This window comes from Corythoichthys intestinalis, chromosome 22 (assembly GCF_030265065.1).
Source record: "Corythoichthys intestinalis isolate RoL2023-P3 chromosome 22, ASM3026506v1, whole genome shotgun sequence".
NCBI classification, from domain to species: Eukaryota; Metazoa; Chordata; class Actinopteri; order Syngnathiformes; family Syngnathidae; genus Corythoichthys; species Corythoichthys intestinalis.
Genome location: NC_080416.1, coordinates 33,440,725 through 33,463,754, shown reverse-complemented (window position 1 = coordinate 33,463,754; position 23,030 = coordinate 33,440,725). Strand labels below are relative to the sequence as shown.

The 23,030-nt window shown below is 39.7% G+C and overlaps 1 protein-coding gene and 1 pseudogene across 4 annotated transcripts in view; one reads left to right on the top strand and one right to left on the bottom strand.

Moving 5' to 3' along the window:
* The window catches only part of LOC130910414 (trichohyalin-like), a 68,044-nt gene that overhangs the window by 20,872 nt on the left and 24,142 nt on the right, over positions 1-23,030 (top strand). The window contains exon 1 of one of the 4 annotated variants that reach the window (XM_057827692.1): positions 4,196-4,254. The exons of the other annotated variants lie outside the window; for them this stretch is intronic. Coding sequence (XP_057683675.1) covers positions 4,210-4,254 — 45 coding nt within the window. The 5' untranslated portion in view covers positions 4,196-4,209. Of the gene's footprint in view, positions 1-4,195; positions 4,255-23,030 lie in introns of those variants that run through there. 4 annotated transcript variants of the gene reach the window in all.
* On the bottom strand, positions 172-19,249 carry LOC130910415 (class I histocompatibility antigen, F10 alpha chain-like; annotated as a pseudogene).

Below are 23,030 nucleotides of genomic sequence, written 5' to 3'. Positions count from 1 at the left end.
GCGACTGTATAGAACGAAGCTTTTCCACATAACGCCTTTTATGCAACACATCCAGTGAGTTTACGGCATCAGAAAGCACCGGGTCTTCCATGAAATGCATTATAAATACCTCGATCAATTGAAACCAATGCTAATACAGAGACAAAATGACGGACAAGTGGGCGGAACCATACAGCGAGCACGTGGTTTTGTGACGTCGGTGGGTAGGGTCTATTCATTTGGGTGATTCCCAGGTCACTTCCTGTTCTGTAATTCAAAATAAACCCGAAGTGACCCATAAAATACCCCCTAAATCAACAGGAAGTAACTGAACATCAACAGGTAAATGACCTTAAATGGCCCAAAATTACCTCATCGCCTGGCATTGGCTGCCATAGATGTTCAATCAAACATTCGTTCATTCGCTGCCATCCCTCCCACTTTAAACGGATTGGATGTCTACTATTAATAAACTCACTCCAATTCACAGTAGAAGCTTGTTTTTCTGTTTATTAGTTTTTTTTTAGAATATCCTAGAATGATTTCCTGACCAATGTATCGATAATCGTTGCATCGCCATATTGTCAGATCATCGTTATCGTGAGCTTTGTATCGCAAATCGTATCGTATCATGAGGTACCAAGAGGTTCCCACTCCTAATCATTATCATGTAAAAGCGCTGTCCAGATTGATGATCGTCCTGCCGGTGTTCTCAGATTTTGCGCCCTTGTCAGATGTTGCCCCTAAGGTTTTGTGGCGGTGAATAAGCACGCTTTTACATTCAGCGTAAAAGCTGAATGTAACCCAAAGGGGCTAAATAAACAATTTACATCATAAACATACATATGCATAAACATACATTTGCAACATGAATACAGAGTAAATAAGTGCTCGGGACGGATAAGCAACAAGCAAAACGAATGAATGTATTAAACTCAATTTGTAAAAGAGAATGAATGAATGAATGCTTTATTTGGACATGAGAAAAAAAATAAAAATAATAGACAAAAAAAAAACGAAAAACAAAATGATTTTTTTTTTTTTCAGACAGAACCAATGATATTCTCGAGATAACAGAAACAATAGTTAAGACGATAATAATAATGATTAGAGCTGTCCCGACTAGTCGACATAGTCGACGTCATCGATGACGTAAATCCGTCGACGAGCACAACATCCCGTCGACGGTTAATGAAGGGTTAAAAAAATATATGCGTGGAAAGTTCAGAATGTCGGACGCTTTGGATGCAACCGGGGAAAGCGGCACAAAGCCAAAAAAGCGCACCAGAGTGTCCAAAACATTGACTTATTTCAAAGAAACAAAGGAGGGTACACTCTTGTGTCCTGTCTCTTCAATGCCAAGCTTGGCTGCACGTCGGCCGTGAATAAACACCTAAAGCGCCGTCACCCAGTTTGTAAGTCCATCTAACTAACTAACGACATGTTTTATTGAAGTTGCTGAGCCTATCTCGATATGCAGTGAGTCCATTTATCGCACGTCAAATAAAAATGAGGACGTTAATTTTCACGGCTGCCTTTTATCGCTGCGCAGGTGCGTGCGTGCGTCCATACATTGGTGCGTGCGTGCTGATGGCATGAGACTCCAGTTCCTTTCTCTTATCAACACGCTGTAGAATTAAAGTTCAGACATACGAAATAAGAAAACAAATCTATATTAAACACTGTAACGTTAGCACTGCTAAACTGAGGTGAATGGGGGGGAAAGCAACTTACTTTAGCCTGCTATAAAACACTGGCAGTAGTCTCGTGAAAGCAAACTAAAAGGTTAAAAGGTGACACTTCAAACATGAAAAATCGCTGGTTAACAGCATTTGCAAACGAAAAAAATGACCCAAAAAATCCATTACTGACACTACATCTACATGCAATGACAAAAAGTGCTTTTTTTGCGGAGTGTAAAGCTGAAGTTAGCGGTTTAGCGAACGTACTTCCGGTCAACATTTCAAAATAAAAGCATGTCATGTTCGTCATATAAATAGCGATTTCTGGAGTTAATCCCATATACTTCAGAATTCAGATTCTACACTAAGAATACCTTTAAAATGGCACCCTTTATGAAAAATCTGATTGGCAATGAATAATTATTATAATTATTATAATACTATTATATATAGTACTATACTATAATATTAATGCTAGGTGTTTTTTTAAGAATTGTTTTGAATCATGTTGGAAAGGCGAAGTCAGTGTTCTGAATCTGTTTACATTCTTTTGCACTAGTTAATTCTAACAGCATTTGAACTCATTGTTTATTTGTGATTTATTATTGTTATTTATGTGTTTATTTGTACTTAAATAAATAATTTAAGTGTTCCAACATGTTTTTGTGAATTGATAAGCGTCGACAAAAATTTCATTGCTAAATTAGTTTAAAAATAAATAAATAATTAATTAATTATTAGATTAGTCGACTAATCGTAAAAATAGTCGGCTGACTAATCGGGAGAAAATTTGTCGTTTGGGACAGCCCTAATAATGATAATACTAAACAAGATCAGAATTTATTCATTGTGTCCAAAAAGGAGTAGGATGAAGCATTTGCTTATTAAAATCTACCCCCCATTTCTATTCCTTAATTATATATGTCCGCCCTATGTAACTAGTCCTCATATTAACAATGAAATAAACTAAATAACCATATACATAAGATGCAAGATAAACAGGATTTAGCCAATAACATATATGTGAATACCCCCTATATTTTAACCCCTTCCTCTTCCCTGTACCCAGTGAAAACCATGTGCTTGTACCACTTCCTAAACTGGGTCATGCTTGGACATTGCTTGAGCCCCTCATCTAGTTTATTCCACAGCTTCACTCCACAAACTGACACACAAAAACTTTTTAGTGTAGTTCGTACCCTCTGATGCTGTAAGTGAAGCTCCCCCCTCAAACTGTATTGTCTTTCTCTGTTAAAAAATAATTTCTGTATATTGCCAGGAAGTGACCTGTGTGAAGCCCTATACATTAGCTGAGCAGTTTGAAAATGAACCAAGTCCATGAATTTTAATGTTCCGGAATTTAAAAATAATGTATTTGTATGATCCCTATAACCAGCGTTATTTACTATTCTTATGGCTCTTTTTGTAAAATGGATAGTGAATTTATTGTACATTTATAAGTATTACCCAAGACTTCTGCACAGTAGTGTAAATATGGCAGGATTAAAAAACAGTAAAGTATGTGGAGTGATTTATGGTCAAGACTGTGTTTTGCTTTACCCAGGACTGAAATGCTTCTTGATAATTTACTTTGTATATGTTTAATATGAGCTTTCCAGTTAATCTTCTCATCAATAACTACCCCAAGAAACTTGTTTTCATAGACCCTTTCAATAATTACCCCATCTATCTGTACTTGTACTTCACTGTTTTTATTGTATCTGCTAAATAACATGAATTTTGTTTTACTTAAGTTTAATGATAATTTGTTTCTGTCAAACCATGTTTTTAATTTACAAATTTCATCAGAAACCCTACCCAGGAGCTCATGTAAATCCCCCCCAGAACAAAAGATACTTGTGTCATCTGCAAATAAAACTAATTTTAGTATTCTTGAAACTTTGCATATATCATTTATATAAAGAATAAACAGTTTTGGACCTAACACTGAACCCTGGGGGACACCACAAGCAATGTCCGAGCATGATGATGAGTAGTCACCCAACTTCACAATTTGTTTTCTGTTACTTAAATAACTCTTCACCCAGTGTAGTGCCACTCCCCTGATCCCATACTTTTCAAGTTTATTGATTAAAATGTCTTGATTAATGGTGTCAAATGCTTTCTTAAGATCAATGAATATTCCAACTGAGTGTAATTTTTTATCAATAGCGTTAGTGATCTCCTCAACTGATTCTATTAATGCTAGTGATGTTGAACTGTTTGCCCTAAATCCATATTGAACAATTGTTGATTAATAGAGCCTACAAGTCTTAAAGTCCGTGGTACTCTTTAAAGCTGTTTTGTTGCATTACAGTCTTGGCAGAGAGATTGTCTATAAAGAAGAGAATGTCCCCATCAGGAATGCTCTCGTGTTCTTTGGCCAAGCTGAAAACTAGCGCTCGATCTTCATGTTTCAGGAATCAAATAATGAACGCTCTATTTTGGCCCAGTCGGGGGGGCAAGGTTAAGTGAGCTGTCTCGAGGGTGAATGCTTGATTCGCATCCAACTTTAGCCAGTCCGGTAACATCTCCTGTGTATAAGCCAATGTTGAACGGCTTCCCTCTGCGCCCTACCGGAGTCCAAACAGTCGTAAGTTTAGTTTCTGCTTGTCTTAGCCTGTGCTTGTTTTAATCATATTTCGCTGTGGGTTACGGACGTGAATGTGGATTTTAAAGTCTATTTTGTGCCGGGTATTCCAGAGAGACAAATCTAAGTTACCATCTTGGATTGCAGCTACACAGCGCCCCCTTTACCGATTCTTACCATTCCAACTTTGTAATGTTCCAAAAATTCATGCAGCGTAAGCTATGTTTTGATCTCGCCCTTAACATTTATGGTTGCGGCAAAAATGCGTGTTTTTCGATAAAACAACAACCAAAAAAAAAAAAACGGATTCATTTCCAATGGCAAAAACATTTAAAATTCAAATTTTCAAAATGTATCTCTTCCTACATTTTTCATACCCGATTCACATAATAAACACATGAAAATATTCAAGAAATCAATTTTGGCAAAAATGTATGGTTGCACTAACCTGGCACGCCAGATTGGTTGTTCCATGTATACGCTAGAAATATATTCCACATATCAATCTAGAAAAAAATCCAATCAAGATGTTTTTTTCATGGGAGGAACCTTCAAAAAATATATATACGGCTGCTTTTATATATGACTGCTATTCCTGTCACACTCGCGAAAATGTCATTTTTCGTCCCAATTTTTTTTTGTGATGTTCTTTGCTCCTCTTTTCACGGGGAAATGAAATGTGTTTTACAAAAAACTTGGGAAAGTGACTTATCTACAAGAACCGCTTTGCATTCCGCCATGGCATTCAAGCAGAGAGTTAAGATCGGAAAAATTGAATCGGAAATCAAAAATCCCAATCAGGACATCCCTGTTTTAATCCGCATTTAGCGACAGTATGATGTCTTGGTTCACAGAAGTATAAAAACATCGCTCACGTCTATAAAAGCTTTTTGTGACGTTCTTTGTTCTTTTTTTTTTTTTTTTTTTTTTTTTTTTTGATAAGGAAATTAAGTGTATTTCTGACCTATCTATTAAAACTGCTTTGCACTACAACATTGTATTCAAGCAGATTGTTACTTCGTGGTCAGGTCTTTAGCTCCCACCTATTTCTTCTGATTGGCTCCAACATTAGATGAACGGGGAAGTAGTTAGACAGAATGAATCAAGAAGTACTAGCTTGCTTGCAAGGCTATAGTTTCACCAAAATTTGACGAAAACGTCCTCATTCATTTCCAGTAGGTGGAAAAATATAACACAATATCAACTGGAAGTGACCTGGCTGATTTTTCAGTTCATTCGCCCCTCCCACTCAAAATAGATTAGTGTTAGAATAGTCTAGTGCCGTCAGTGGCAGCCAATGAGTTAAAAGTGTCCCTAAAATAAAATGCCACAAAATGCATGAAACGAATGGACTCAAAATTCAAAGGAAATAACCCATGGGAGAGGGAGCAAAGCATTGCAATGCATTTTCTCTCGAAATTGCATGTTCTAGTTGTATGTTAGAATGACCTGCGTATCGATAACTGTAATATCGCCATATTGTGAGATCGTCATTATCGTGAACTTTGTATCGCTAAACGCATTGGGAGGTAGCCAGAGATTCTCACTCCTCCTGGGCGGTCCCCAGAGAAGGGGGCTCCAATATTTTAGTGATGTGACCTTGACTTTGTTTAGTGTGAGTCCAAGGAAAGTGTTTTTCCTTAAGAGCTGGAACATACTTGGCTGCAATGAAAGAAGAAAAGCAAAGACTCAGTGACCAGTAGCACCAAAATTGTTGACAGAGGAAACGTCCCTCACCTCGTTTACGTTTGACGATAAGGAAGACGAGGGCGACAACCAAAATTAGGACCGCCAATGGTATGGCGGCAGCCACTGCCATCTCTCTCAACTCTTTCTCTTCAAAAAGCAGAAGACTTAATGTCATACAGACGTTTGACACGTACAGAAGCATGCAGCTCACCTCAGATTCACTCGTTGCTCAGGACGTACTCTGAGTCCAGCGTGACAATGATGTCGTCCCGGCCGCTGGACAGCTGGAAGACGCATTCGAAGTGAGCGTGGGGTTCAACCGCTTTGAGGTGGGCGGTGGTCTGGAAGGTTCCATCGTGGTTGGGGAGGGTCTCGCCCATTTCCACGTCCTCATAGAGCTCCTTGCCGTCCTTTCTCCAAAAAAGGAAGGCATTTCTGGGATAGAAACCTGTGGCGTGGCAGGTCACTGGCAACTGGGATGTCTTCTGCAGCAGGGACACATGTGGAAGCGCTGTCGCGTGTGAGAGAGACAGAGTGCCATCAAGGGGACTATCTAGTATGTGTGAAAGGTAGCGTTGTATCGGTCGCGAACGATTCGTTCTTTTTGAACGAATTGTTTGGGTGAACGAGACCGAACTAATCACCATCTGCACTGATTCGTTCTATGAAGTTGGTGGCGCTTGTTCGCTGCGTGGGAGGGCGTTGAGCAAGCGGCAGCGTCTTCTGACATCGCACACGACCAATCAGACGCCAGCTTCATCGCGGGCAGGGGAGGGAGCGGAAACAGAATCAAGGCGTCTGTCACTCATTTCCATGTGTGGCCAATAAGCAGCCACCGTGCAGGCAGGGGGGAAAGACTGAGTTTTGTCACTTCCCGTTCAGTGATTCGGTCCTCCGGTTCCTGACCTAGCTTGCTGCTAACTTGACTTTCCAGTAATGACTATGCGGTGTACGAGTCATAAAATGAAAGGAAATGACTTTGTCACATATTTGTTAACGTGGAGCCTATCAAATGCTGCTCAAACAGACAAAAACACCACACAAATCTAGCGAGCATGGTTTAGTGTTCTACTTTTCTTAATAGACTCGGGACTGCACCTATGACTATATACTATCAAATTTACAGTAATTTAAAACACGCGTAGCTACGAGGCAAGCAAAAGCTGAGCTGCGGTCGCGTGACGGCAGTGAAGCGGGCAGAGAACTGTCACTAATGGAGGCTTCATGGCAGCGATATTTACCTCATATGTGCACAGAAAAAAAAAAGAATATTTAGTATGATAACCATAATACTGATTTGCAATGAAACTGTATATACATGTAAATTTTTTCCGTTTTTTTTTTTTTTTTTTTTTTTTTTTTTTCGTGTCAGAGGGTGTCGGTTGATTTGACAAATTATGTCAATCCGTCCATCATGAGGGAGGGAGACGAGGCTGTCTGTGAAAGCAGAATGATATCGCCTGTCACTCATTTCTGAAACTACGACGAGTGGTCAATGTGCAAGAGAGGGAGGGACCAAGCAATGTCACTTCCCGTTCAGTTATACTGCGAAGCGGTCTTTGGTGATTCGTTCGGCAACGTCACTTCCCGTTCACTAACCGAACGATTCATTTGGGCGGGGAGGGAGATGAGGGGGGCGAACGATTCGTTGAACGATTCGTTTGAACGAATCTTTTTACTGAACGAACCGGAATGGATTCGTTTACTCAAGTGAACGACAGATCCCGTCACTAGTGAAAGGTTGACCGATATGGGGTTTTACAAAAATTCAGCCAATTGCTGATGTCTAAAGCCAATATTTAAGGCCAATATCCTTTTTTTTTTTTTTTTTTTTTTTTTTTTTTTTAAAGTGTCTGTGACACAAAAAACATGTTTACTTCATATTACACGCTGTATTTTATGCTCCTGGATAAAATACACCACTTGGATGTGTGCTGAAGCGATTCATATACTTTATTCAAATTTTTGAATCCCGCGCTATGAAAATGAGAGACTTTAATTCCACGGTCTCGGACTGAGGAAGAAGGCTGATGTGACGTTAACGGGTTAGAGCGTCTTCACTATACAGCCATACTATTGTATGCAAAAGGACAGCTGATTTTGCAGGTTAATTTTTTTATTTTTTTGTGTCACGCCAGCCCAATGTGCTGCAGGTTTCTGTTTGCTACACTAGGGAGAGTGGTGTAAGCCCAAAGGATCTTGTTCACAGCGAAAAATGGGTCAAAGAAGTCCGACAATCTAGGGACCATTGGATGGACGAGGAAGTGAGTAAGCTACGTGTTTTATGTTATGTCAAATACTGGGATCGTGGCACACGTTTAATTAGGAGGTTGCTTGCATTTTGTGGGTGAGCATGATCCCTGTTCTCCGAGAAGAAGGGAGTGGCCGCCTCCGTAGGCCGACGACCGGCAGCTTGTCGCATAGCATGGTCGCCTGCCGATGAAAGCAACCGCGGTCTTGCTCGGGCAGCCACGCGCTCTCTTCTCCGGTTCTCGATTGTGTCGAGACTTCCACTCTCGCTTGCCCTCTTCGCGTGCCCGCCGAGCGAGTGCTATCCTCGGCTTGGGCTCGGGCAGCTACGCGCTACAACATTTTCGGCCGGTTTGTCCACCGATAATATGCCATTTTCGGTGTTCATGCCCCTGCTGTGTCCCTGGCGACGAGCTGGGGCCACAGCAAGGGAACAACGAGCCGAAACTTGCTCGCTGCCAGGGAATGGCCAATCGGTGAAGACAATCACCCCAGCCACAATGTGTGACATGAGTCAGGGTAGTTTTGTGTGATTCTTTTGTGTGATTTTTCGTGTTCGAAAGGTGAGGAAGAGACTTGGAAGCTCGGGGGGGTTAAAAAGTTTTTTAAAGTTTTAAAGGCATTTTTGACCTTTATGCAGTAATCTAGCCCTGTCGTACTGAATAAATGCCTTTTTAATATTTCATATTCCACTTAGCACAAGACTGTTATATGTTATGACCATACAATTTATTTAGCATTTGGGGAAAAATACTTAGATACAAAGAATATCCTGTAAAAATATTGATGTAGAGAGATAAAAACAATTATGATATTTTGCTCCTCTGTCGCCTTTTTCTCGTATAAATCTTTCTTTTCCATTGGGCTGAATTCTAAATCCGCTGAAATTGCTACTATGCTGACGTCATCACTCAGATCGCGGCGCCAGAGTGCTATAATGACAGGAGGAGCTAAACGGCAGATTGAAAGACTCCATTCTTGTCAACTGCACTTTGCCAAATTGTTGTATATAGTCGAATCCTCTCAAAATATTATTTTAAATCACATAATGATGCTATTTAAGATTTTTTTTATGGTGTCACATGCACTTATTGAAGCACGTTCATTTTGAAAGGCAAGTGAAACATTATCTAAATGTACAGTATATATTTTCAAGTTTTTTCATTTGCCACTTATAGCTAGGTGCAAAAAGACAGAGTTGTTAACCAGTGGTCATTTTAAAGCAGCGGGCTCATTAGTAGTTAACTTTAGGTGACCAAATTTCTCCACGAAAGTCATCAGCAAAACCTTGGTGGGTTTTCAAACAACCATGGCTATTAAGTACGCAGTTAATTTACTGCATCTCTGACATTTATGAAAAGCAAGCTGTTTGAAAATGAGCCATTTCTAGTTATTTCCATTGACTGTAAAAACTAATCGAATGGCACTAACATAAAATGGCCATCCCTATTGGCTCATGGCAACATTATGCATCTTACTCTCCATATGTGAGAGATTGTACCTCTTCTCAAGAGGAATTTAGGGCTGTCCCAAACGACAAATTTTCTCCCGATTAGTCAGCCGACTATTTTTACGATTAGTCGACTAATCTAATAATTAATTAATTAATTAATTATTTTTAAACTAATTTAGCAATGAAATTTTTGTCGACGCTTATCAATTCACAAAAACATATTGGAACACTTAAATTATTTATTAAAGTAGAAATAAACACATAAATAACAATAATAAATCACAAATAAACAATGAGTTCAAATGCTGATAGAATTAACTAGTGCAAAAGAATGTAATGTAAACAGATTCAGAACACTGACTTCGCCTTTCCAACATGATTCAAAACAATTCTTAAAAAAACACCTAGCATTAATATTATAGTATAGTACTATATATAATAGTATTATAATAATTATAATAATTATTCATTGCCAATCAGATTTTTCATAAAGGGTGTCATTTTAGAGGTATTCTTAGTGTAGAATCTGAATTCTGAAGTATATGGGATTAACTCCAGAAATCGCTATTTATATGACAAACATGACATGCTTTTATTTTGAAATGTTGACCGGAAGTACGTTCGCTAAACTGCTAACTTCAGCTTTACACTCCGCAAAAAAGCACTTTTTGTCATTGCATGTAGATGTAGTGTCAGTAATGAATTTTTTTTGTCATTTTTTTCGTTTGCAAATGCTGTTAACCAGCGATTTTTCATGTTTGAAGTGTCACCTTTTAACCTTTTAGTTTGCTTTCACGAGACGACTGCCAGTGTTTTATAGCAGGCTAAAGTAAGTTGCTTTCCCCCCCCATGCACCTCAGTTTAGCAGTGCTAACGTTACAATGTTTAATATAGATTTGTTTTCTTATTTCGTATGTCTGAACTTTAATTCTACAGCGTGTTGATAAGAGAAAGGAACTGGAGTCTCATGCCATCAGCACGCAAGCACCAATGTATGGACGCACGCACCTGCGCAGCGATAAAAGGCAGCCGTGAAAATTAACGCCCTCATTTTTATTTGACGTGCGATAAATGGACTCACTGCATATCGTGATAGGCTCAGCAACTTCAATAAAACATGTCGTTAGTTAGTTAGATGGACTTACAAACTGGGTGACGGCGCTGTAGGTGTTTATTCACGGCCGACGTGCAGCCAAGCTTGGCATTAAAGAGACAGGACACAAGAGTGTACCCTCCTTTGTTTCTTTGAAATAAGTCAATGTTTTGGACACACTGGTGCGCTTTTTTGGCTTTGTGCCGCTTTCCCCGGTTGCATCCAAAGCGTCCGACATTCTGAACTTTCCACGCATATATTTTTTTAACCCTTCATTAACCGTCGACGGGATGTTGTGCTCGTCGACGGATTTACGTCATCGATGACGTCGACTATGTCGACTAGTCGGGACAGCTATAGAGGAATTCCCTCCCATTGCTCATGTGCTTCTTCAAGTAGGCGGGACAAACCTCAGTCATGTAATGCTTCCTGAACCGAGAATTGTCGTCCATTTGGTCCCACTTGTGTTGAGTGACAGCAGCTAGCGTATTGTTCCCAGCCATCAACTTCGCCCGTCTCATCGTCCCACTGGCAGCCAATGATCCATTGGATCATGTGAACACCTGAGAGAAAGGCACGTCATGTGTCTCAACAGATTAGCCAATGTCTGCTCAAAAAGGTGAAATGTACTAAAATGCAACAAACCTCCAGTTTGGTTGAAGCGCCCTTGAAGATTTTTTAGGCTGTCTTTGAACGCCAGCTCGTTACCGATGCTGTTCTGCGTCTGTGTCTCCCAGTAGTGTGGATCCTTGCTTGTCATTTTGCTCATCTAATCCTGTTTGGGTCTCGCTTTCCTGCTATAACTGTCGTAGTGCTCAATTTGGATGCCGTCCACATAACCCGCTTCCCAGTACTCTAGGCAATTTGGAATTTGAGACGACACAGTGGCTATATACTCGAGCGAGTGAATGACTGAAAGAAAAAAATGACATTAGTTTACTAAATGTCTAAAAATCATGTACCGCATTTTTCGGATTGCAAATCGCAACTTTGTAGCTCATTGTACTGTTCATACAGAATCGTATGCTTTTGTTTTGATGTTGGCGCTGTAAAACCAGAAGTTTGATTTGTGTATCAAGTGTGTTCTCTACTGCATTGCTCAGTGTCGTGTCCACTAGAGGTGTGCATCGGCACTGCCCTCACGATTCGATTCAATTACGATTCGGAGGGCCACGATTCGATGCAATTCAGAGGGTCACGATTCGATTCGGTTCGATTCGGCAATGCATCGGGATGCCTTAAAGCCTAGGATGCAATAAAATTCTAAAGCAAAGCATATTTTTCGTGAATCATGAGGAAACACAAGCGGTCAGACATTAAACAACTTTTTATTGGCTCTTGTGTCACTCCTGGTTGAAGTCAAATGAAAATACTTTCAGATATATATTTTTTTTTTTTAAAAACAGATCACAGCATTTAATTGGTGCTTTGAATGAGACCAGAGATTTTTTTTTTTTTTTTTTATACACACAATATAACAGCCTTTCACACAGTGCAACATCTGAACTCCTGTGCAAAATCAGTAATAACAGTCACTGTATTTTAGTCACAACGACCCATCAATAAAAATATTCAAGTAAATATTAAAGAAAACAACAAAGAGAATATTGTAGTGCAGCAGCATCTTTATCGCAATATCAATCCAGGGATCATTTCAGTTGCAAACAAAACATCAACTAAATTGCAATGTAGAACAAAAGTAAAATGTAGGCCTAGCCCACTATATATGTGCAATCAACTTAGAAATGCAATCGGTAACTACCACATAACAAAAAAAAATAATGAATTAAAATGAAGTGCAGCAGCATTTTAGCAGCCATAACAATCTGTTTCTACATGAGGAAATATCAGTTTTTTGCAATCGAGAGAGCAGAGAGATAGTAGAGGTTAGACCTAAAAAATCCAGCCTGACCCGACACGGCCCACTGGTATTGAAGCCCGACCCGGCCTGGAGTGACGCGAAGAAAAAAAAACGCAGCAGCAGCAATTTATTTTCATTTCTCCGAGTTGGCAGAAAAAAACAAGTTTTCTTAATGTTTCAATAGTCTACATATTTTTATGATCATTATAAAAACATTTACACAACGAGATAATGCTGGGAAAGTTTAATATAAAAAAAAAAAAAAATGCAATTTTGCAGACACACAGAGAAGATTCAAAAGGATAACATTTGTGTTGCCTTTGTGTGCATAAAAAAGTGTCTTAACGAATTCTCAGTTGGCAGGAAAAAAACGCAAGCTTTCTTAATGTTTAAATAGTCTACATATTTTTATGATCATTATAAAAACATTTACACAACGAGATGATGCTGGGAAAGTTTAATATAAAAAAAAGCGATTTTGCAGACACACAGAGGAGAAGATTCAAAAGGATCACATTCATGTTGCCTTTGTGTGCATAAAAAGTGTCTTAACGAATTCTCAGTTGGCAGAAAAAAAACGCAAGTTTTCTTAATGTTTAAATAGTCTACATATTTTTATGATCATTATAAAAGCATTAACAACACAAAATAAAGCTGGGATAGTTTAATATTAAAAACAAAAAAACAAAAAAAACATGCGATTTTGCAGACACACAGAGGAGAAGATTCAAAAGGATCACATTTGTGTTGCCTTTGTGTGCATAAATAAAAGTGTCTTTCGTAATGAATCCCAAGCGCCACAGCGGGGGAGAAGAAGAAAAAGTGGGCGGCGCTGTGCACAAGCAAATGCACAATACAGAGAGCCTGCTCTCGGTTTTATCCTTTTTTTTATAATTTATTAGTCCAACGCGCAGCCTGACCCGACCCGACCTGATTGTGAATGCTTAACATTGTGGGCCAGACCCGACCCGTTCGGGTTCGGGCACAATATCTAACCTGGAGATAGGACATAACATAACAATGGCTGAAGCGGAGAAAGAGGGAGCGAGAGAGATTATTGATGCGCCTAAGACATTGAAAGCAGACATCTGGAGACATTTTGGCCTCTACGAGGTTGGGGGGAAACTTGACCAGAGTTATGCGGTGTGTAAAAAATGAAACATTAGAATAATAATACAAATGGGGAAACCAAATCCGTTGCATCACCGGAATTGCGCAGGGAAGATTTTTTAACGTACTTACAGTGCCTTGCAAAAGTATTCGGCCCCCTTGAATCTTGCAACCTTTCGCCACATTTCAGGCTTCAATCATAAAGATATGAAATTTAATTTTTTTGTCAAGAATCAACAACAAGTGGGACACAATCGTGAAGTGGAACAACATTTATTGGATAATTTTTAACAAATAAAAAACTGAAAAGTGGGGCATGCAATATTATTCGGCCCCTTTACTTTCAGTGCAGCAAACTCACTCCAGAAGTTCAGTGAGGATCTCTGAATGATCCAGTGTTGTCCTAAATGACCGATGATGATAAATAGAATCCACCTGTGTGTAATCAAGTCTCCATATAAATGCACCTGCTCTGTGATAGTCTCAGGGTTCTGTTTAAAGTGCAGCGAGCATTATGAAAACCAAGGAACACACCAGGCAGGTCCGAGATACTGTTGTGGAGAAGTTTAAAGCCGGATTTGGATACAAAAAGATTTCCCAAGCTTTAAACATCTCAAGGAGAACTGTGCAAGCCATCATATTGAAATGGAAGGAGCATCAGACCACTGCAAATCTACCAAGATCCGGCCGTCCTTCCAAACTTTCTTCTCAAACAAGGAGAAAACTGATCAGAGATGCAGCCAAGAGGCCCATGATCACTCTGGATGAACTGCAGAGATCTACAGCTGAGGTGGGAGAGTCTGTCCATAGGACAACAATCAGTCGTACACTGCACAAATCTGGCCTTCATGGAAGAGTGGCAAGAAGAAAGCCATTTCTCAAAGATATCCATAAAAAGTCTCGTTTAAAGTTTGCCACAAGCCACCTGGGAGACACACCAAACATGTGGAAGAAGGTGCTCTGGTCAGATGAAACCAAAATTGAACTTTTTGGCCACAATGCAAAACGATATGTTTGGCGTAAAAGCAACACAGCTCATCACCCTGAACACACCATCCCCACTGTCAAACATGGTGGTGGCAGCATCATGGTTTGGGCCTGCTTTTCTTCAGCAGGGACAGGGAAGATGGTTAAAATTGACGGGAAGATGGATGTAGCCAAATACAGGAACATTCTGGAAGAAAACCTGTTGGTATCTGCACAAGACCTGAGACTGGGACGGAGATTTATCTTCCAACAGGACAATGATCCAAAACATAAAGCCAAATCTACAATGGAATGGTTCAAAAATAAATGTATCCAGGTGTTAGAATGGCCAAGTCAAAGTCCGGACCTGAATCCAATCGAGAATCTGTGGAAAGAGCTGAAGACTGCTGTTCCCAAACACTCTCCATCCAACCTCACTGAGCTCGAGCTGTTTTGCAAGGAAGAATGGGCAAGAATGTCAGTCTCTCGATGTGCAAAACTGATATAAACATACCCCAAGTGACTTGCAGCTGTAATTGGAGCAAAAGGTGGCACTACAAAGTATTAACGCAAGGGGGCCGAATAATATTGCACGCCCCACTTTTCAGTTTTTTATTCGTTAAAAAAGTTTTAATTATCCAATAAATTTTCTTCCACTTCACGATTGTGTCCCACTTGTTGATGATTCTTGACAAAAAATTAAAATTTTATATCTTTATATCTGAAGCCTGAAATGTGGCGAAAGGTTGCAAGGTTCAAGGGGGCCAAATACTTTTGCAAGGCACTGTATATCGCAAAATGTGAAAACGATTGAAACCATTACTCACCAAATTCAGTCTGCTGGCAAATACAGGCAAGTGTGTATGCTACGCTCTGGTCTGCCCCGGTGTGGATAAGGCCTGCTTTTTGTTTTCGCAGCTTTGCAATGCAACCAAAGGCTCTCCGAGCACTCCATGTTCACGTAAGGAGTGCGCGCGTTTGGAATAATGGAACGCAGCTTGGGCCGATGATTGGTTCTCGTCAGCGAAGCATCTAGAAGGATTTGCTGACTGTCCAAGTGTCACTTTTTTAAAGAACCGATTTCTTAAGTGCTCAGTTTACGTACTAAGTTAATCACATGATGATAATAATAATAATAATTAAATAAAACCTCCCGACCCCCCCACCCCCTCCTCCCAAAAAGAATTTCTCCTGGGATCTACGCAATTCACGTAGGTCGCCCTTTTTGACTTCAAAACGGCGAATTTCGCCGAAAGGTGAGAGATTTTCGGGAATATAGATGAGAAAATGGCTGATGTTACTGTGGCGTGTTCCGAGAAATAGTTTGTGTTCTGGTGAACCCAGAGTGTTTAAAACATCACATGGTGTCAGAAGTGATGCTAAGGGAAGGACACGAGCAAAATGTTGAAGTTTAGTCCACCGGAAGGGTTTAAATTCATGAGCCCTGGAGAATGGCTGGAGTTGAAAACCATATTTTTGTGTTTCAGGACAGCAACAAAGCTGAACAAAGAGGACGGAGAGGTCCATGTCTGTTCACTCATTAAGTCCATGGGCAGTGAAGCAGAAATAATATTCAGTTCGTTTGAGTTTGATAACGAGGAACATAAAAAGGACTGTTATGTTGAAGTATTGAAGAAGGTTGATGACTACTTCACTCCAAGACTGGTTGGAATACATAACAGAACATGTTTTTATCAGCGGAGCCAGCTCGTCGGGGAAAAAGGCAGAAGCTTGCATCCGAGCCTTGTTCAATTTGGTAGAAAACTGGGTTTGGTGACAAAAGGAATTAACACATTCGAGATAAGCTTGTCGTAGGCATTTAAGACAAGGTATTATGCCAAAAGTTCTAGCTCACAGCCGACCTTACATGCTGGCACAAGCCATTTCCTCATCCAACAAGTACGTCAAGCCGAAAAGGTGGCAAAACATGTCTTAAGTCCCAAAGGCCGGAGCGGTGCATGAAAAACGTAAATGACTGCAGCCAGAAAAGTGCTCAACGCGCAGTAAAGGAAAGGACCACCAAGGGGAAGCACAGATTATAAAAAGGAAACTAACTGGTAAATGTGAAACTTAACACAAAGTGAAAGGCAAATGTCCGTCTTTTAAAGTGCAATAAAAGAGGACTATAACTTCCCTGCGGTAACACCGACCAAACCATAGTTTGTCATACAGCTGACATTTATAAATTTTTCACCATCAAAAAATGAACACACAAAAAACAAATACAATAATGACAAAGATCACACAACAATGCTACAAAGTCAACCAATGAAGACACACCTGCTTACAAAAAATAATAAAAACATACCTCAATGGCCTACGCAATACGGAGCTAATGGGGAATTGCTTAACCTACATTGTTTACTTATCTGTCGGAGGGCCTGTGTAAGCCTGTGTCCACTCTGGGGTCCTTTTGTGAAACGTGTAGGGTGACTACTTCAAAATGGAGGACATATTACAAAAAAATAATAATACATCAGACTTGCGGTGTATTTTCATCAACAATAAAGTTTTGCATGGTTTACAGTTCGTATTTGTGTAACTAAATAGTAAAAAATACCAATTTAAGGTCAAACGTTTTGACAATTTAGTTTACAGTTCCACGTTTTCTAATTGCAACGTGCCCAAGAACAAATCTTATTTTGAAATGTTTTGCCAAAATATGCTACACTACCAATGGCCCTGTCCGCTTGCGCACGCATGCGCGCCACAGTTAAAAGCAGCAAGTACTTCTTATTTTCGTTTTTATTGTCGTTTATTTTTATTTTTTAATTTTTTTTAACCTTTCCATTTCCTCAAAATACTTTTGGCATGTTTCCCTCTGATGGCTTTTAAGCATTGTGCTTTTTTATGGTTCTGTTGACCACATTAGTCACACAGTGTATTTAAACCAACCTTATTTGATATTATTACGTTTAAGTATTTTTTAAGGCATTTTTTTACTTTCTTCCCATATGCATCTAAACAATACAAGCTGAAAGTAGTCGTACATAGGATGTCAAATTCGCCATTGGTAGATGTTTCGCCGGTGTAGGATATTTTGGCAGAACAACAGTATTTTAAAAAAAAAAAAAAAACTGGGGTAAAACCGCGGTGAGAGGCAGACAAACGAAAAAAACAAGGCAATGATGCAACTAGCAACGAATGGATATACAAACTGTCACATGGCAGCAAGCCGCCTAGGATCAGTTTAAAGACACCGCTTATAAGTTGGAATTGGGGCAAGTCGTTGGGAACTCATCCCACAGCTCTGTAACAAAACAATCTGACGAGCAGTTGAATGTGACAAACTCATGCCAATCGTCATTCTAGCTTCACTTGCTAGCCAGCACAGCTAGTCTCCCAGTCCAGCCTAACCACGTCATCACCCCCAGCTTGCATTGCGCACGTAAAAAAGCCCTTTTTAGGTCAAAACATGTACTAAATCTAAAAGTTTTAAAATCAATAGCAATAATATGTTTCTAATAACTTGGTAAAAGAGAACAGTTGTGGCTTATTAGAGCCTACAAGTCTTAAGTCCGAGGTTCCCTTTAAAAAGCCGTACAAACAGCGGCCGGCTAATGGGTTGTGCTAGACGCCAGACTCATCACTGAAAAGGCTGAGTGTTCGTTCTAAAGCCGGACAGGTGGTCACCCTATTCAGGTGTTGCTTGATAAGTTTTGTTTTCTTATCTTGGCTACATATTTCATGTTGCTTTCGCCTTTAAGATCTGTGCTGAATAATCATCACACACTAAATGTAACTTGTAGTGTTAGCATAGCGTTCGTGTTAGCATTTAGCGTGGTGAGTGTTGTCTTAAACCCTTGGAAAACTTACATACTGTTCGTTGCGTTCAGTTGAGTTTAATGAGTTAAAAATAATGTTGTTTTCCTGCTGAGAGTGTCTTCATGATGTCCTTGTGCACTCTACAATTATGTGCTCATCTATCAATGTTCATTTGAAATTGTTGGAAACCTTTTATTTATTCATTGACTAAAACTAGATGAAGACATTACATAATGACTAAAATGTGACGAAGACCTATAAGTATTTTCCACAAAAGACTTTAGACGAAAATTAAAAGGGCTGCCAAAGACACACAGGAAGGAACGAAGGAAAGCTGCGAGCTCTTCTCCCAGTCAAAATGGATTAGACTTCTAATGCAGTCACTGGCAGCCATTGAGTCAATATCTAAAAATTTAAAAAATTTGATTACATTACATATAGATATTGTACGATATAACGATAAACAGTAAATTGTCGAGTTTAACAAATTAAAGTGGAAAGATTTCAAGTTGTCATACTTGTTTTTTTCCGAAAGCTGCCCTCAGAGTGAAACGTTTGGATACCTTTGGTGTAGGACAAACGTCAAACTCGATGTTATAGCCATCAGTACTATTAATGTAAAAGTTTGCTTGTATGAGCCGCTTAAGAAAGTTCACTTACCAGGCGCAACGCTATGGATTTGCACAGCCAAAAGCATCACGTAAATATTGTCCATCTTGTTCATCTTTTGCAATCTCGCCTGCCTTTAGAAGAATCATAAGAGAAATGTGACGTAGCCGTTAAAACTTAAAAACAAAATCCAAGCCCTCTGTTGTTAGCCGCAAGACACGCCCCGGCAAATACCGTACAATTGTTCCTCTATACTGTGATTATACTTTCACTTTCATCAAGCGAGCTTTTCTGGTAAATCGCGTCCTCCGGGTGGATTCATCAGGGTGGCATGGACTGGCCACTATTAAAGGAGAAATTTCACAGCAAAACTAACATCCAGATATGAAAAATATACAGTGAAATCTTCCATAATCCAAACCTGTTTTGAAATAATACAGTGCCAACGTGTTTTTATAGGCATTTATTTATCAGTCAGGGGTTGTCAGTTACAAATGAAAATTCAAATGTCGCGATCGGGTGTTCTCGTCAGTTTTCTGAAATGACGTCATGAGCAGGAGCCCTGATGTAGAAAGTTTGTCATCGTGTGTATGCGTCACTGGCTGGAAAGCCAAACTCTGCAAGTTCACTCTGGTGTTAACCCTTTGCACTGATTCCATTTTGAACGGTTGTTGAACATTTATTCGTCCACAGTGATGAAAAAACAAGGCAAAACACAACGGAGAGGCAATACTGGATCCAGAGTCCACAAAACAACGGATACATTAGAATGTTCCCAAGGAGCGACAGTTGTTAGCTAAATGTTCAGTCTTTTGAAAGCTGCGGTGGAGTGGAGTGGGCCGGGCGGGAGGCGTGCCTGGGTGTTGTCTTGGGTTAATCCTTCTGTAGCAGGTTTTGGCGGTCAAGTTCGTGTGTCATCTTTCGTGGTTGCCACGGCAACTGAGGTATGTCTTTACGTCTAAGGCGCCGAGCTATCAACTTGTTGCCTTGTTAGGGCGGGGCTGTCCTGATCCCGCCGAAGAGATGCTGACGTCTTTTCCTTTGCTTATCAGGGGAGGGCTGATAAGCTGGTCCACTTTACTGTGTCAAAGGGCATGGAGTAAAGTCTGCCTAAACTATGGTTAAATGCTATACTATAATGAATGTGTTGGACTAATGCAAACCGTTATACGGTGTCTGCGAGAAAAGTAACTATCCCCTTACGGAGTATTTAGAAAAGCGCAATGTGCTTCGAAATCCCTTGATGCCATCTTAGAAAATGGACATGAATCAGGACTCCAATGGTTATGTTGGTTTCTCGACTTCCCATTTGAATAGCAGGCCTAGTCCGGCCCCAGATGGGCTGTGTTGACGCTAGACTGGCAGGCAGCTACGGTATCCCCATTCACATAACTGTTCCAGATAAAGTAAGATTTTCCTATTAGAAATCCATGTCAAATGTGCCAAATTTGAAACACTTCCTTGTTTGAAGATTCTTTCTAAAACTTAATAAACATAAAAAAATAAAAATAAAAAAACATTAGCTCAAACCAAAAAAAAGGGATCAGCTGGATTCAGCCATGTTAAAGGAGTTATGTCATATTCACTGTTGCCACTAGAGGGCAGTGTATCCACCTAAATCAATAGAGCTAAATGCAAACACTTTTAAAATAAACCATTACAATGCCACTCTAATGAAACGAATAGTTGAAGGAGCAAAATTTGATCTGAAGCGTTTTTCCAATCGAATTACTCGAGTTACACGATTAATCGTTGCAGCACTAAATCATTGTCTCGGAAGGAGGGTTTTTAGGAGATGAGAAGAAATTTTCCGGAATGTTGACGTCGATTTCTTCAACTTCACTGTCAGCCATCGCGTCATCAGCACATAAATAGTCCTCAAAACCATGTTCCGTGCAAATGAAAACATTTGATTTAATGTCTGATTCGCTGAAGAAAAATGAGTCTTTGGTGATTGTATGTTCTGCTGTGTAAATACACTTTTCGCCCTTGACGTAAAAGCTACTATCAAACAATGTTTTGCCATGTTGGTGAATTGGCCGAGTGTCTTCAGAACTCCTGAGGCCTGGGCAAGTAAAATTAGCTATTCTTCAGTAAGTACAAAAATATTTAACGGAGTGTGACAGGTTATTTTTACATACACTATATTATAATAGAAGAAAAACTATGTGATTTTCAGAACGCGACATATTTCCCCTTGAAGACACTCGCAAACTAGCTTAGCGCTCCGTGCTAAGTAGTATCATCTCATCAACAAAGACTACACACAATACAACTGGCTTCATTTACTCACCTCTGACGGAGGCACACTGGAGCTAACAACACAAAAGACAATCTAAATCTAGACACTTCATAAAGTTGTTGATTCAGCAACTTAACCTGAGTGTGGAAGACTAGCACTGAACTCTCTCTCACTTTCCACACTGCCGTGTGCACGCAGCCACACATTACACACAAACATAGATCCAAACGGGACTGCTCATAACTGCCGGCAAAAATCGATGATCAAATTCGTTGCCAACTCATTTATGAATTGATTTGAATTGATTAGTTGTTGCAGCCTTAACCCTGAGTCTGGCTGCCTACCTACTTTACCTGACTGACTTGTTTGACTGGCTGGGTAGCTTTTTGGCAGACTGACTTGGTGAAAATTTGGTTTACAGACTGACTGACTACCTTTTCTCATGTTTGATTTTGTTTCAAATGGTATATGCACTTTCTCCTTTCGTTATCGCTTTAATTAGGAACAGAGCTGGAGTTTATTGTATAAATAAAAGACTCTTAATCCCAAGGATTGTTCTGTGTGTAATACCAGTTACGTTCACTGGCACTTTCAGTTGTAATGAAGAAAAAATAAGTTAAAATAGAAGACATTCCAAATACTTTGTCATTTTTATTTTGCCAAAAAATTGTAATCGATATCGGAAAATCGGGTTTGAGAGAAAATAATCAGGATTTTCTTTTTAGGTAAGAGCAAACAGCCCTACGTCAGATTTCAATTTATTGTTGTGCAACAGTTTAAAATACAAAGAATCCTCAGGCCAGCATTAAACAAACGATGAAGTTTGTTAATTTGCATACGCCTATCTCCATGTTTTGTACAGATGAACGTATGAGTTTAAGGTCATCAAGGCAGCTCTACCTGCTTCATTCTAATGTTTGGTCCGGCAATGCCTCGTCATTGCTGACCGGACTTTGTTATTCCCCCAGATGCCGGTAACAAGGCGTGTGTGTGTTAAATTCTTTGTTGCCGTGTGAACGAGCTACATTTGCAACAAATAAACTTATTGGGCGGCACCATTTAAAAAAAAAAAAAAAAAAAAAAAACTTCCTGGTTGTTTTCATTGCAGAGCAATGAAACCGTCGAAGACAATACGAGCGCTATTCAAATCAATCCAAAAGCATTAGGATCGTGTTGCGGTTTTTCGTCGATTTTAGGCTAATCTGGTACCCGCCAGGCCAAACTACTTACTGGTTCTGTCTGTGTGAAGCAGTAAAGTGGGCCATACGTCATTGCTAATGTGATTTGAGGCAAGCTCCGGAGCGGTGCTCCAGAAAAATGTAGGGATATCCCTATGACATAATTTTGCACCCGAGTCAGAGTCACCTGATTTTAAGAATCTGACGATACAGTCCTGATCTGATACAAATATATATATATATTTTGTTTTTATCTGAACAAGAGTTTCAAACATGTTACAGTACTGTACTTTATACAGTACTTCCTCTTCTGCGTTTTCTGCGAGTGTTGCGGGGAAAATGAACATTTCGATATATAACTTTTTTTCTTCAGGTGCACTAACACAAAATGTAGGCACACAGAACAGTGAGGTGGACGTGCTATCCACTGTCCCAGCGTGCAGCCGTCATAATGTGAATTATTTTAAAACGAGAACAATGTGGAAAAATGTCTTTATAAAATGCTTGATTGAGTGAGTCCACTCAAATTCACTCATGCTTTGATGCTGCCGAGAACAGCTTCT